Source organism: Drosophila grimshawi, unplaced genomic scaffold (genome assembly GCF_018153295.1).
Source record: "Drosophila grimshawi isolate 15287-2541.00 unplaced genomic scaffold, ASM1815329v1 contig_848, whole genome shotgun sequence".
In the NCBI taxonomy this organism is placed as follows: domain Eukaryota; kingdom Metazoa; phylum Arthropoda; class Insecta; order Diptera; family Drosophilidae; genus Drosophila; species Drosophila grimshawi.
The window spans coordinates 11,332,729-11,349,649 of NW_025063692.1; the positions used below are offsets into that span (position 1 = coordinate 11,332,729).

General features: G+C 41.9%; 3 protein-coding genes across 7 annotated transcripts; all 3 read left to right on the plus strand.

The window, feature by feature from the left end:
* The first annotated feature begins 264 nt into the window (after positions 1–264).
* On the plus strand, positions 265–9,436 carry LOC6565895 (alpha-protein kinase 1). Of its 4 annotated transcripts, XM_001992482.2 has the most exons (4): positions 265–2,008; positions 3,009–3,202; positions 6,333–8,687; positions 9,205–9,436. In XM_001992482.2, the coding sequence occupies exons 1-4, from the start codon at positions 314–316 to the stop codon at positions 9,356–9,358; spliced, it is 4,398 nt and encodes a 1,465-aa protein (XP_001992518.1). In that variant the 5' UTR covers positions 265–313; the 3' UTR covers positions 9,359–9,436. The 4 variants fall into 4 exon arrangements, with proteins under 4 accessions (XP_001992518.1, XP_032594525.1, XP_032594524.1 ...); XM_032738634.2 differs by lacking the exons at positions 6,333–8,687; positions 9,205–9,436 and adding an exon at positions 5,067–5,651; XM_032738633.1 differs by lacking the exons at positions 6,333–8,687; positions 9,205–9,436 and adding an exon at positions 5,221–5,493.
* Positions 9,437–9,590: 154 nt separating this feature from the next.
* LOC6565896 (ecdysone-induced protein 74EF) lies at positions 9,591–12,543 on the plus strand. The gene has a single exon (XM_032738650.2). The coding sequence runs from the start codon at positions 9,851–9,853 to the stop codon at positions 10,898–10,900; it is 1,050 nt and encodes a 349-aa protein (XP_032594541.1). The 5' UTR covers positions 9,591–9,850; the 3' UTR covers positions 10,901–12,543.
* A 392-nt stretch (positions 12,544–12,935) lies between these two features.
* On the plus strand, positions 12,936–15,531 carry LOC6565897 (AT-rich binding protein). Of its 2 annotated transcripts, none has more exons than XM_001992484.2 (2): positions 12,936–13,217; positions 13,391–15,531. In XM_001992484.2, the coding sequence occupies exons 1-2, from the start codon at positions 13,038–13,040 to the stop codon at positions 14,468–14,470; spliced, it is 1,260 nt and encodes a 419-aa protein (XP_001992520.1). In that variant the 5' UTR covers positions 12,936–13,037; the 3' UTR covers positions 14,471–15,531. The 2 variants fall into 2 exon arrangements, with proteins under 2 accessions (XP_001992520.1, XP_032594537.1); XM_032738646.1 differs by having other exon boundaries at positions 12,972–13,217; positions 13,394–15,525.
* The last annotated feature ends 1,390 nt before the right edge of the window (positions 15,532–16,921 follow it).

Here is a 16,921-nt window from a genome sequence, read left to right on the forward strand (position 1 = left end):
CGACAAAATATAAATTGTGTGATTATTTTGCTGTTTATTAAAAATGGTTTGTTTGTTGGTTTTCTCACTTTTGTTGCAGCAAATGCAAAATGAATTAATGCGGCGCACGCAGCATCAATACAAATTATCAAAATTAGCCAGAAAACAAGCTCAGGTCAAGCTTGACATTGAGCGTGTGCGAGAGCGAGAGAGGGAGCGCAAGAGATCAGCAGCAAGAGCAGCGACAGCAGCAGCCGGAGCAGGAGCAGAAGCCGGACTAGGGGGAGGAGGAGGACGAAGAGGAAGAGGAGGAGGAGGAACAGCAGCCGCCGCCATGTCCAGCTCCGGCAGCGATGATGTGCAGATAACGAGCGTAATTGATGCAAACGGTCAAACGCTGCCGCTGCACGGCAACAGTCTGGGCGGAACACTGGGTCCACCCGTCAAGCAGGAGGACGATGCGGAAATCCGTGAACTCGCTGCCAAAATGAAGGAGCAACAAAAGCAACAGGCTGCACAACAGGCCAGCCGACAGGCGGCGGCAGCAGCGGCCATGCAGCATGCAAATGGCGGCATTGGCGGCAGCGTCAGCGGTGGCGGTGCTGCTGCGGGCGGCGGTGCTGCTGGTGCAGGTGCAGGGGGTGGAGGAGTGGCCATGCAGCCACCGATAACAAATGGCAACGGACAAACGAATATTATGAGCTATCTGTCGCGCCACCAAAAGTTACCCAATGGCAGTATGCATCTGGTGCCGGCACTTACAACATCAAATGGCCGTGCCAATGGCTCAATGCTGGCCAATGATAAGAATAATGGTAGCACTGGCGATAAGAAATCGTCCAGCTCGGGTGGCCCTTGCGATGAGGAATCGATCAAGGGCCACTTTGGCTGGGCACAATTTGGTAAAGTATCGATACCATATATCTATCGGCAATCGGAAAAATATTGCTCGGTGCGAATGATCGAACTGAAGCTGCTTGGCAAATATTTAAATTGTCTCCATCCCGACATCTACTCCAGCTGCACCTGCGTGCGCAGCTATTATATAACGGACGCCGAGGCGCGTCTCTTTATCGAAATCAATCACAAGCATTGCGATGGTGAATTCGGTCGCGATATATTCACCCAAAAGGATTTGGTGGTCCGTCTAAGTGATGCATCCAAATTTCATCAGTTTCTCGATATATGTTATCGCAAATTGATTGCGGGCAGTAAAATGCCATCGGAGAAATGCGGTTTCATACGGATCAACAAGGAGTCCGTTGTACCGTACACTGTCCGGAATAATCAGCAGGTTGTGCCGCTCTTCTATTTTGAGGGCGAAACAGAGAATTTAAAGACGAAAGCAGAACTATTAAATGGCTGGGATTTGGCATATCTGAAGTTCTGCTGCAAGGTTCAGGGTATACGCAATGAGCTATTCTCGAGCGAGAATGTTGCCGTCATCTCATTGACGGACATCAAAAGCTATTTTCCCAATGGCACCGAATTCGAGGACTATTGGCCCAGCAAGGTGGTCGACTCCAATCTGCTCATCGGTAATCGGGCCAATGTCAATAATTCGGTCAACTGGACACGTCAACCCACAGCGCCACCGCCAAAGATAACGACGAACAGCAGTAGCAGCAGCAGCGGTGGCAGCGTTAACAATACTGGCAACAGTGGCGGCGGCGCTGCCTCAGCAGCTGCACAAAAGTCACAACAACAACAGCAGCAGCAACAACAGCAGCAGCAACAGCAGCAACAACAGCAGCAGCATTCGACAGTTGCAAGCAGTGTGCAGCAGCAACAGCATTTGATGAAACAACGCGCTGCTGTTGCAGCAGCAGCTGCTGCAAATGGCGTCGCCGGCAATTTCCCATCGGCGGCGGCAGCAGCGGCCGCAGCCGCATTCAATACGCATGCAGCGGCAATAATGCAGACGCAGGGAAATTCCCGTATGCTGACGCAGGCAACGGTGCAGGCATTGGCCACCGGTGGCTGGATGAATAGCCAGAACAATGTGCCCCAGTTACATGTACAAATGTTGGTGAGTAATTTGTTGTCATCAAATCTAGATAACGATAACAAGCAATATGTAAAAGATCAATACAACATTCCGATTACTAATGTTAATAACAGAAAAAATCGATAATGCGCTCGATACCCCAACTTAAGAATACATTGAATAAAAGTTCTTCTTAGTCTAACCGCCAAACCTAGTGCATCACTTTGTCGCTTTAAAACCCAACATATAGAATAGTATTACAATTCATAATCCAATCTTCAGCTTAAATACACATCTCAATTTTCGATCATTACTGGCACACTCTGCCTCCTGCTCAATTCTCAATATCGATAAGCTAACTATCGATAATTCACTATTGCCGCCATTCGATCACTCGCAAATACAGTAAATATCTATTTACTAAGTTGCAGGCCCCTCCAATATCGATAAGTTCTCTCGATTCAATGGCTAGAATATTTAACCTCCAGCATAAATAAAAATGATGCTGAAGTTAATTTATGAACGAATCTAAGATAATATTTTGTTGTTATTGCTGAGACATATAAAAATATTTCTAAGTGTAACATTTGTAACATTAGGTGTTTTGTGTGTGTGTGTGTATTAGTATGTATAGCAGATTTTTTTTATTACACTTTGGCAGTGGCTGCAATTGCTGCAGCGGCAGCAGCAGCAGCAGCAGCAGCAACATCAGCAGCAGCTCAAAAACTGGGTCATGCGTAGATAGTCGGTCGTAGATGCTCTCTCTGTAATTGTGTTTGTTATTGCTGCACACATACACACATACGTACTGCACATGCCACATATATGTCCACATATACATGTATGTGTATAGCAACCTGTTGACGCTTTATCTCTCTCTCTCTCCCTCGCTCTTCCTCTCTCCCTCATTCTCCCGCATTTGGCATTTATTTCATTTTTTTTGCTTACTTTTTTTTCTAAACAATTTTGCTCACCGTTCTTTTTTTTCTTTCTCTCTCGCTGGCTCGCTCGCTGGTGGCTGTGTTGGTGTGGCAACATGTAGGCGCAACAAACGCATGCGAATGCAAACCGAGGCACATACCGCGAACACCTAAACAACATGATGCTGAGTGGGAGCAGTCGTCAGCCGTATACGTATAATAATCCGGCGATATCCATGTCCTCGGTGAATAGTAGTGGCTCCAATGCGCCGCCGCCGTTAGTTCGTTCCGCGGCAGGGCAGGCGGCCAATCACATGTAAGTATTAATGATGATGATTGATGATTGATGCAATTGATGTACATACATATACATACATATGTATATCGATTACATTTGATATCACATTTGTTGCTATCGATTTGTAAATGCGCCGTTATAAAATAATAATAATAATAATAATGACAATAATGATGAAAGCAATTTTCTATTCAAGTTACAATTAGTTTTTGCTACTTTGATTTTGCTTTTCTTATATAAATATAAATATATATATATATATATATATATATATAAATATATATATATATGTACGTATGTATGATCTAATTGCATGCATACATATTATATTTAATGACTTATGTTTGATTGATTGATTGACTGATCAATCAAGCGAATATTTTGCGCAGAAATTGAGTTTTTCAAATTTTGTTGTAATTCGTTTATTATGTGTACATGCATACATTACTTTTTCATCCTAAATTAAGTTGAATATTTTTCTGCCATTAGGGTGCCACATGACAAAAACAAAAAACAAAAAAAGCAACATATAAATGCTGCAGCAAGTAATTATTATTTTTTTTTTTGTTGGTTCTCTTCTACTATGCACCAATTGTTTTTTCATCTTATTTAGTTGTAATACAAACCAAACCAAACCAAACCAAAAAAAGAAAAGAGAATACAGAATACCGAAATCGGCGTTTGTGCACGCATTTTATTTAATTTTAATACAACTTTCGACTGTGTTTACCATTTTTGATAAATATGTTATGAAATTATGAAAAATAATTGTTACACGCACAACTTATTTGCTACCATTCGTTTGCCCCCCTCCCAAAGTCACACCACATTATTTTTCGTAATTTTTTTCCAACACGTAAAACAAAAACAAAAAAAAAACAAAAATCAATTATTTTTAATAAAAATCTAAACAAAAATCTTTTCATGTTTTTCTTACTGTTGTTGTAGTTAAAAAAGAAAAAGAAACATAAAACAAAAATACAAACTTTGTCAGCATCTTATGTCTTTCAATATATATTCACAAAACACACTGAACTAAATTAATACAAATGAGAAATATTTCGCCTAAAACGTCGTTTGCGTTACTAACACACAATCAACAAACACAACAACCACAACATGCCCACACATTATTTTTGCTTTTGAATTTGACATTTATTAAAGTGTTCAAGTGCCAAAAATCGATATCGGATATCGCGTCTCTCTCGTCTCTTAGAATTCAACACTTTTCGGGGTAATATTAATAAAAAAAAAACTAACGGTGAACATAAGAAAAAACAAATAAATCTAATACACTATTCTACACACCCACACACACACATACACACACACATTCATTTAGCAGTTATATTTGTAAATATTTTTTGTGTAGTTTTGCATGCTCTCAACTTTGAACGCTTTCTAAAACCAATTTTTATTTGTTATGCTTGCTGCAAACAACTAATATCTTTTTAGACTGTAAATTCAAAGAATTAACAATAAACATGAATCACTTTTCTCTTCTATATATATATATATTGTTTTTTTGTTTTTATTGAGATTTCCGGGTACTTTTCTTTGTGTATTATGTATACTATTTAATTTGAAGGAGATTTTGAGACGTAGCGCTGATAAAAGAACTACAACATATTTTGAAAAACATGAATTCGCATTTTAGATTAATGCAATGAAGACAATAAAGAATATTGCTAATTGCTACTGCTATTGATATCGATAATTTGTTAATACATATATATATATATATATATATATATATATATTATATACATATATATTATTATGTATATAAATGTATTTGTATCAATAATATACAAACAAACATATATACATACATATATAATTTATGGCTGTGTGTACTGACTACCCCTAATCATTTTTGTAGCAATAAAACTATATTGAAAAAAAAAAAGAACAAGATCATGACTCAAGACTCTTATGCAAAACGACGAATAACAACAACAAAGCAACGATTTACTACAATCTCAACATAATATGAAAAAATGGAATTTTAATAAAGAACAAAATTCTGGTGACAGGTATCCTACTTCCCCCCTATGGCAGAGACTGCAATCCACAAACTCCACCCCGGCCTCAAGGCATGAATCGAAATCGAAATCAAATCATAACCGCAATCAAAACAATATCTGCATATTATCAGATACCGAAACTATTACGCCCCACCACCCCACACAGTGAGAGAGAGAGATCAAGATAACATTATATATAATGCGTGTACAAGTTGATAAATTGGCAAACAAAAATTCTTACAAAAAATGCAAAATGTATTTATATACATACATACACATAATATGCACGAGATGTATGTACTGTACATATAAGATAGTATTTGTTTTTTTTTGTTTTTTTTTTTTTTCTTACAATTTGATGTACATTTTAAGCAAGCAAGAAAAGGTTATTTATTAGCTGTGAAATTGCAACTTGCAACGAAATAAAAAAAAAAATGAAAAAAAAAGTACAAATTTTTTAAATATGCATAAACATTCATTGCATTCACTCACACACAAACACACACACATAAACACACACACATAAACACACACACATAAACACACACACATAAACACACACACATAAACACACACACATAAACACACACACATAAACACACACACATAAACACACAACATGATCGCATACATTCATACATAAAGACTGATGTATATATATATATATATATATATACAGGGAAGCATATGCGTCAAAATAAATAATAAAATGTATAATAAAAAAAAATGAAAAAAAAATAATGAACAAGAAATTTCATAATCGAATCATGTAACAATTAGATTAACTTGTGCAACAGCAAACGTTTTACAACACTGGCTAGAAAATTAGTGCAGGCAAACGCAGAAAATTTTGATAAATGCATAGTAATATTGTTTTTTTTTTTTTTTTCCTTTAACTCTATGTATGTGTTTTGATGCAACAAATTGTTAGAAGACAAACAAAAATACAATAAAAATAAATTTTTAGATGTGCGTGGCAAAGTTTTAGGCGAGGATATCAACAAAATTTGAAAAATGCTTGAAAAACAAAATAAAATTAAAATTAAAAAAAAAAACCAAAAAAAATGGAAATTTTGCAGCCAAGCTAAATGCGACTGATGTATTGTATATAATGTTTCTAGGTCAAATGTCGAGCAATCACTGGTGCAACAACAACAACAACAACAACAGACACAACAGCAACAACAACAACGACAACAACAACAACAACACCATAGTAGCACATTTAACAACCATGCACAACACTCCCCAAACACGCACAGCCCACGTAGCCATCATCATGGCCATGCCCTTGCCAACAACAACAACAACAGCAACAATACGCGCAACTCCTCGTCCTCGTCCAATACCAATTCCAACTCCATCCACCAAACATCAAACACCAGCAACAGCAGCAGCAACAACAACAGCAACAATAACAACAACAGCAGCAGCAGCAACAGCAGCACCGCAGCTTCGGCAACATCGGCTGCTGCTGCTGCTGCTGCCGCTGCCGCAGTAGCTGCCAATATGCATGCGTTGTTGGGCAGTCCCTTTAACTATAATATGCCCTCGACACGTGCTGATTACACGAATCTGGCGCTGTGGAATCAATTGACGCCCACGCAGCGGTTGCTATTCACGCAGCAGATGAAGGGCGCCACTGTTGCGAATGCGTCGCAGAAATCGCACAGCAGCACAGCGGCGTCGGCAACAGCAGGTGGCAATTTTCCGGCGTTACCATCACTGCCACTGGACACGGATCTGATAACGATGCTGGACTACAATAATCCCAATAAGCAGACGACGAATCATAACAAGAGCAGTAAGGCGGCAGCTGGTGGCACCTTTACGAAGCCCACAGTGCCGCCACTGATATCAGATGAGCATCACCAGCAGCAACAGCAACAGCAGCAGCAGCATCACCATCACCATCATCATCACAACCATCACCATCACCACAACCACCATCAGCAGCAGCAGCCAATTGGCAAAAAGCAACGGGGAGGCGGTGGTGGTGGTGGTGGTAGTGGTAGTGGTGGTGGTAGTGTTGTCACAACAATACCATTAAACTCCACGCAAGCGTTGGAGGATTTTGAAAAGAAATTTAATATGACGGACGAGATGCGAGCCGTTATACACAAGGTGATAGCCAATCCAGATCTCTCCACATCCATACAGACCAATGCGAATAATAATAATAATAATGCAAATACAAATCCAAATAATACACATCCCCTGACCTCGTACATATCGCCGCCCATGTCGCCGGCAATTGGTGCCACAAATGTGACCACCTTGTCGCTGGCCTCCAATCCCAATGTGACCATAACACCACAATTGCCTGGCCACTTTCTGCACTCACCCTCCAGCAGTTGCTCCAGTTCGAGTGCATCCACAACGGCTGCCTCGCCGCTGGGCAGCAGCAGCAGCTCTGGTGGCGGTGGTGTTGGTATCGGTGGTGTGGCTGTGGGTGGTTCAAATAATGTTGCTGTTGGTGGTGCCGCGACAGCGCGTCAAAAGAGTGTCATTTGCTCCACGAAAGCGAATGCGTTGCCACTGGCAATATTATCCTTGGCCGGCAGCAGCAGCAGCACCAGCAGCGGTGGTTCGACTGCAAATGCTGCTGGCAGCGGGGGTGGTGGTGTAGGTTGTGCAATTGGTATTAGTTCCACGCGTCACAAGCAATCGCTTAGCGGTTTTGGTCGTCAGTCACACAGCCATCAATTTAATGTCGGTAGCTGCCATTTGGTCGATGGCATTGGCAGCACCACAATTACGCCCAGCACAACGCCCACTGATGTTATCGATTTGTCTTCATCCCGAAGGTCGCTAGCGGCATTTCATCAGCAGCAGCAGCAGCAGCAACAGCAGGCCGTCGCCGCCCACCAGCAACAGCAGCAGCAGCAGCAACAACAGCAGCAGCAACAACAACAACAACAACAACAGGCCGCACAGCAACAGCATCAGCGAATGACCACTGCACTTGTGCAACATATGCAAAATGGTGGCACACGCAGCGGTGCCGGCAGCAGCAGCAGTGGCGGCAACAGTGGCGGCAGCGCTAACAGCGGTGGTGGTGGCGGCAACAACTCCGGCGTAAACAGTTCATCCAATGGCGGCGGCAGTGGTGGTGGCAGTTCCGGCGGCGGCGGCAGTTCGGGCGGCAGCAACAGCGCCTCGATGCATCTGCAACGTCATGCGGCGGCCCTGGCTGCCGCTGCCTGTGTCAGCAGCGCGTCGAGCGGAGATGGTGCGCAACGGCTGTGCGTCATACCGGAGATACCCACCAGCAACATGAACCTAATACCGTACAAGGTGCAGAAGGTGTGCATCGACAAGCATCTGGTGCCCTGCATCAACATGAAGGCCTACAGTGAATCCGAGCAGCTAATGACCCTAGCCGAATTCCAAAAGAACTTCTTCCCCTCCGTCGCCCTCGATCATTGCAAGCGTCTCATCGAGGCGCTTTGCGTAGAGCTCTACAAGGCGAACCGGTAAGTGGTGCAACAAATATTAAAATATTATTATTATTATTATTAATTATTGTTCAAATGAAAAGTCGAGAAAAGAGAAAAAGGAGACTGCCTCCTCGCTCCCAGTACTTCAAACTCCTCCTCATTCTTTAGTGGTCCGATGATGACGAACATAATCAGACGCATATTTTGTGGGTTTCTTGGTCTGCTTGTCTTTTTTTGATGACAGCCATATAATAAAATTTTCCGAACCGGAATTAAAAGTCATATATAGATAAGTTTCATCGAGATAGCTTTAAAACTCTAAGGGATAATATATATAATATAATACAGAAAACACGCTACAACACGCAAAGAGATAATTTAGCTACAATTCTAGATATATATTAAGTATATATATATATATATATATATATATTTCAGGAAATAATAATAATACCCAAAAAATGTGTCGCTAAACAATTATTACATATTATGCAGAATTTGCTGTGTTTACCGATTTGGTTATTGACCGACTTTGTGTTCAATGTTCTCGCAGGCGACAGGTGCAAATACTGATGGAGTACGATCGTTCCTACAATGAGAATATGCCGCTTGTTCAGGTGCGCGACATAATCAAATACATGACGCAGTTGACATTCATGACAAGGCAGTCGGAGCAGCCGCCGGCGAAGCGTACGCGCACCAGCTAGGATTTAAGTTGGGGAGCACAACATTTGCCTACAACAACAACAGCAGCAGCAGCAGCAGCAGCAGTAACAACAACAGTAGAAACAACATCATCAACAACAGCAACAACACCACCACCACCATCAATCCAAACAACAACAACAACAGCGGCAACTGCATTGAAAGCAGCAGCAGCAGCAGCAGCAATATCAGATCACAGTTACATAACAAAATCAAACACAGTTACCCCAACAGCAGCAGCAGCAGCAGCAGCAATAGACGACAAGCAACAACATAAAACAACACCCGCCGCATCTCATTTGGCACCGCCACCAGCACCACAACAAAAACAACAACATCAACAGACACAGCAGCAGCCGCGACAGCAGCAGCAGCAGCAACAGCAACGCCACACACAGCAGCAACATCTGCATCATCAGCAGCAGCAGCAGCAACAGCAGCAGCAGCAACAACAACACTATCGACCACAAGCCCACAACAGAAACACATACGAAATGTTGTACTCCCACAACCACCGACAGCACCCGCAACCTCAAACCCAAATATTGTCAGCACTACCAGCAGCAACAGCACCAGCAGCAGCAGCAGCTGCAACACGCCAGCAACAGGAGCAGCAGCGTCAGCTAAAAAAGCGACAACACGTGGAACATTTGCAAAGCAGCAGCAGCAACGACAACAACAGCAGCAACATTGGTAAAGTCAGCAGCAGCAGTCGCATCGCTGCCCAGCAAATGGCGCAGGCGGAGCACGCGTATTTATCCACGCTGTATGGCAAGGCTGCCGCCAATATGCTGAGTCCGCCGTTAAGTGGCGGCATTGTTGCAGCCGCAAGACCACTACGCCGTCGTAACAGTGGTTGTGGTCGCAGCAGCATTGATTGGAGCTTGGCCAGAGATGCTGCAGTGCCGCCTCCGCCTCCGCAACAGCAGCAGCAGCAACAGCAACAGCAGCAACCACATCCACAGGCACAGGCACAGCTGCAACGGCAACCGCTGCGTGCTCGACGCCTCACCCTGACCGTGGAGCAGCTGGGTCATCATCAACATCAACATCAACTTCCACATCATCATCAACAACAACATCAACATCATCATCACGTTGGCGGCGCATCAACGGCGACAGCGACACGAGTGGCAGCTGTGGCTGCGGCAGCGGTGGCCGCGGAACGTCAGCAGCGACACGCGATCATGCAGCGACGTCACAGCATTTGTGCAGCGGCAGCAGCAGTGGCTGGCATTGCCAGCCTGTCGCCGGCATCGTCAACCAATTCGTCATCGGCAGCAACATCGCCTTCATCATCGGCAGCAGCAGCCGCATCAGCATCGGCAGCAGCGGCCGCATCGGCATCAGCAGCAGCGGCCGCACTGGCAGCTGCCTCCTATTATGGCGCCTTCCCGGCGCCCTATCATCATATGGGCGCGGCAGCAGCGGCGGCGGCAGCTCACCACCATGCACATGGTCAGCCATCGCCGACGATTTATCCGCCAACGCCGCCGCCATCGACGCCCTGGGTGCATCCCTGGTATGCGGGCGATGCATTCTAAATTGCATTGCGCACCATGCTGCATGCTGCATGCCCCATGTAAATTGTAGTCTATGGCTAAGTTAATTTATAGCTTCATTTCAACTACTGTTAAGCTTAACTAGTTATTTTCTACATATATCCACGTTTAATTATTAATTAAAATTTTTTTTTTTCATTTTTTTGTTTAGCGCGTAAGTAGGTTAACTAATTTTCAATGGGCATCATATGCCGCAAATTAAACAATCGGTAATCGATAGTTCATGTTGCCGAAGTATCGATGACAGCGTCCGCAGATTGACAAAAACAAAAAACGAAAAAAAAATGAAACTTGTTGCTTTTCGTTAAACAATTTTGTATTTCAACTATTTTTCACTGAGAACTCAAAGAACTGATTACATTAAAGCCACAACTACATATATAAATATATACACACACACACACACATACACACACCTTTATATATATATATATAGAAAGAAAACAACAATAATTTTCAACGTTTCTCAAGGTCAGCACTTGCACACATCGACAAACAAACAAAAAACAACTCAACACACATTAAAATTTAAAAAAATTCGCTTTTGTTTTCAATGCGCGCTGCCCGCTCGAAATACAAAAACAAAAACACAAAAGCAACAACAGCAACAATTATAATAGCAAAACATTTAAAGCTCGTTCGCCGGCGTCAAACTGACTGCATAGTTATATAAATGAATTTTTTCGTATATAAATTATATAAAGTCATTAACTTGTAATGCTTAGCAAAGAAATGTAATTTCTTACATCCTACTCATCATATATAACTCAATGAAAAAAACAAGAAAACAATACAAAAACAAAAAAAAAAATAAGAAAACAAAAAGAAAAACAATTGTGTAAACATAAAATGCAAATGCAACTGCAGCAAATTCATGCGTCTTGTGTTGTGCGTCAGTTCGTTTCCGAACTTGCCACAAGCAATATATGTGTTGAAACATGTTCCATATAAGCAAGCAAAAAAACTACTTATGTACTTTGTAAATGAACAATTTCCAAGTCTCTTAACATTATTAAAAAAAAACAAAAACAAAAAAAACAAACAAAAACAAAAAAAAAAAAAAACAAAAAAAACTTAAACAAAAACCAAGAAAAATATGTTAAAAACATACAAAACAAGAAAGAACAGTTGAAATTTTCGGCTAACCCCGAATATTACATACCCTTTGCAGAATGTTAATTAAAGAAGAACAAAAACTATTAAATAATTTGGATCGATAATGTTTCTTTCCGAAATATGATCCCATATATATATATATACATATATATATGTACAATTCTCTGCAAGGGTATACAAAATGCTTATGTTATATAATGTATGTATATAATCGCATATGTACGTACGCGTATGATATATTGTGTATAAGTTACATAAATAATATCCGTTTTATGGATTATTTGGCAAAGAACAAGAAAAAAAGAGAAACATATTTATTTGTATTATTATTATATTATTAATAACTGAATACACTAGACATACATATATTTTTGTGCTGTTATTAAATTAGATGGGAAAATGATTTATAGAAATGCAAGTTTCTACATTCGTTTTAGTTTCAGCTGTTTAGTATATTTACACTACACACACACACTCACACACACACACAACACAAGCACACAGACACACACACACACAACCACAATCTACTACGCATACACATGTATATATGGAGATTTATATATTTTAATTGTTAGTTGAAGCCGTCAAAGTATTTATGAATCCTTTTCTTGTTTATTATAGTCACATTTTTTTTTTTTTTTTGCCAAACCAACAGAAAATAAAAACTATAAAATAATGAAAACACAAAAACAAACAACAAAAAAACAAAAAATAAGAAGCAAATTTAAGCAGAAATAAATTTTAAAAGAACCGATAAAGATTCAAAAAACGAAAAACACCAACGTCTTTTTCTTGTGTCGGGCATTGCTAATAATTTCAAACAGGTGGCAGCGCCAAGCGTACGAATGCTGCACAATTTGCCGATATATCGATATATCGGTAAAACATATAAATACACAGAGACGTGAATGCAACCCTGTACTTCGGCTAGCCAACAAAACATTCATATAAATAATAATAATAATAAAGGGCAGCGCACAAACCCAACGGCGTCATCGCAATGGGTTTTCCGCGCATTCTCAGCAAGAACCACAAGATCTATACGAAACTGGGCGAGTTTTGTTTATCCGGCGACAGTTTCTGGATCGTCTGCCACACATGCCAGGAAGAGCTGCAAACGCAGGACGCCTTCTGGAAGCACATACAGGATGAGCATAATTTTCTGCATGGCGTAGCCAAGGTGCGTCTCTTAGCCACCCCCTGCCCTACCCCACAGAATTGGACGCCCTCCCCCCGCCATTCCCTTTCACTTTTCACATATGTTGACAAGTTGACAGGCAGATCGTTTACTTTTTTTGGCGCCCAAAACTAATGTTTTCGTTGTTGTTTTTGTTGTTGTGTTGGTGTTTGCAGCAGGAGCATAATCGCAGCAGCAGCAGCAGCTATTGCCTAGCGGACGTGGAGTCAGCATCGGCGGTCACATCGAACACCACCTCAGTGCAGACGGCGGGCAATGTGACAACGGTGGCTGTTCCCGTTGCCCTCTACAAATACACCGAGGATGAGCAGCGAGATGTGGCCGCTGCCGTTGAGTTGCACGAAGCACAACATCAGCAACAGCAGCAGCAACAACAGCATCAGCAGCAGCAGCAGCAGCAACAACATCAGCAGCAGCAACAACATCAGCATCACCAGCATCAGCAGCAGCAGCAACATCTTCATCAGCAGCAGCAGCAACAACAACAGCAACAGCGGGATGCCGCCAAGGAGCTCGCCGAGTTGCATGCTGTGGCCGCAGCTGCTGCTGCTGCTGGTGGGGGTGGTGGTGATAGCAGCGCACACAGCAGCAGCATTGGCGGTGGTATTGACATCAAAGTGGAGCTGACGCCAGAAATGCAGGTGGCAGCTGCTGCTGCCGCGGCCGCCTCGTCCAATACGACAATCTACCATTTGTCTCAGGTGGTGCCAGTGTCAGCGCCGGCGCCGCCACCGCCGCCACCAACAGCAGCAGCAGCCAGTAGTTTTCTAAGCGGCGGCGCTGGCAGCGCAACAGCCGCAACAATTGTTGGCGTAAGCACAACAGCAACAACAACAGCAGCAGCGGCAGCAGCAGTGACAACAGTGCCACAGCAATCACAGTTGGGCAGTGGCAATAATGCAGGAGCGGTAATGCAACAGCTGGGCCTGCCACTGATTGCCGTCGCCCAGGAGCTGGCGCCGAAGGACTCAAATAGCACAACGGCCAGCGCGAGCAGCGCTGTCTCATCCGATGATGGGGAGCGTTGGTATGTGTGCGACTATGGCACTTGTGGCATCAAGTTCAAGTACAAGTCGCGCATGGAGCTGCACCGGGTGGTGCACAGCAAGGAGCGGCGTTTCAACTGTGATATGTGCAGCGCCTCCTTCAAGCAGTCCTGCAATCTGTCCACGCATCGCAAGAAGAAGCACTCGCTGAGGGGCATCAAGAGCGATCTGTTGCCGCAGCGTTTCTAGGCGTGCCACATGCCACAAACCAAAAACAAACACCAGCAAACAAAACAAACAACAAAAAAATGGGCAGTGCAAATTTTGTTTTTAGTGTGTAATTCCCAACCAAGCCTCCCCTCCCCGCCCCCAACCCCCAATCTCCCTCCCTTCTGCAACTTTGCCGCTTTCATATATACACATATTGATACAGTGGAACCTCCCTATAAAGTGCACAAGTTTGTATATATGTGTGCAGTGTTTTAAGTTCGATGCAATTTGAATTGAATTAATTGTCTTAAACGTTATAAATATTTGAGTTTTAGTTGTTAAGCTACAGTAGTCGCTCGCTAATTGGAACTGTTTGTCATTTGTCATTAAGTGAAGTGTGTACTTAATTATTGTATTGTTATTGTTTCGTGCTTTGTTTTTTCTTTTCTTCCGTTTTTGTTTCCTAACATTTTGAAGCGGAAAAGATTCATCGGATAGATTTATTTAATTTTAAATAACGCATATTTTTATACAACAAGTTGAATAATGCTAATTGCAAATAAGAATTAAGTCTGAAATCGAAGTGTTCTAATTTTGCAGCGACAACTCTATTTTTATTTTCCCCTTTCTTCCCATCCCGCCCCATCCCCTTTCAGTGCGAGTGAGGTTATGTTAACCTCCGTTTTGCATAGTCTGTGGCAAATTGAAATACTTAACACACACACAAACACACACACACATACATATAATGATGATAAATGAATGTATATGTATATTTATGTAAAATTACATATGTTATATTTCTAGCTGTACGTACAATTTTTATGTAGTTGTTAAGCATGACTTTTTGGGGCAGAAAGTAACCGTTAGTTTAAGTCACATCTAAAAATAAAATCTATGTTAATCGTCGTATTTTAAGCAGCGATCAGTGGAAATGATTGGAGAACAAGAATAAGAAGAAGAAGAAGAGAAGAACCATTAGTCAGTTGTGTATGTGTATGTTTATTACATTAACATTAACATTAGCATATTCCCCAATATGTATGTAATGGCGATCAAAACCAACCACAAAAATATACACCTTAATGATTGTTCAGAAATAATTGTTTTATTCACTCATTCACTCTTATACTTTTCTCACAACGTGTATAGCGAATACTGGGTATGTGTCTGCGCTGTTGGCTGTCCTACCTGCTGGCAGGCTTGTGCACGAACTATGTCAGTGTTCAGTCATATTTAGTACACAGCAAGGGATACGTCAATTCGCCCGGTTCATGTCTCTGTTGCCATAATTTACAGTACGTACACAAACCGTGTGAAAATACAAACAAATTCGAGTTCGAAATGAAATGAAAATCAACAATTTAAATAAATGTAAATCGCAGGCAAATAAACTCTATTTCGGTTACGACAAACTTACTGAATGTCAATGCCTAATGTGGATGCAAATAATCACAAGAAACTAATTGCGTTAAGCAACTACTTAACTTTAATCAAGGTCGCATTCAACATTCAACAGTTCAAAAATCCTGTAAACATTTTATAGCAATTTTAAAGGCTGGTAGATTACTAAAAATGCGAAGATCACCAGGTATTTCTTATGATATCAGTGTATGTCGCGGTCGGCTATGCCCGACTGCAACGTTCTCACTTGTTTTACTTTTTAATTTTTAATGAACACCCGACATGTGCGCGCGTGTGTGTGCGTGTGTGTGTGTGAGAGATGTGTTGAAAATGCATGTGTGTGTACTTGTAGGCATGCTGAAAGCATCGCTGAAGAGGAAAAAAGCGTAAATGAAGCGGAAATTGAAATGTGTGCGCCAATCGAATGTTACTCACTACATTTTTGAAAGGTTTTTTGTGTTGATTTCTGCTCTCCTTTGTATGTGTGCGTTGTGCGTGTGCTTATGCTTATGTGTGTATGTGTGTGCGTGTATTTTTTTTGGCATGCTCAATTTGCTTACAGGCCTTGCCTCTGTCTCACTTGAGTTGATGCATACACACGCATGCACACACACACGCACGCAAGTACAGCTTGAATTGAACTTGAACTGCCAACGATGGACAAAAGTGCTGCCTATATTTAAGAAGTGTGTGTGTGTAGTGTAGCCACGTTGGAGTGAGAGCGACTGCAAGTGCTGCCCATCTGCTGTGTGTGTGTGTGCGCTGAATGATGGATGAATGAATTGCAGCAGCTCGCAGAATGGCATTGTTTAAATAACCTTAAACGCGCCTGCTGCTCATTGTATTATTTATTTAGAAACATTCATTCAATGTATTGACACGATGCCTTTTTACTCCTGTTCCAACGTTTTTGGTTGCATGAAATATTTGCACAAATTGTTGACTCTTCTTTGTGCGCTTTTTTTTTGTTTTTGTTGAAGCAGGTTAATCAGACAAAGGAAAGAGAGAGAGAGAGTGGGGGAGAGGGAGGGGAGGGAGGTAGAGGAAGGCTTAAATAACTTTGTTGGCAACTAAAGTGCAAGTCAC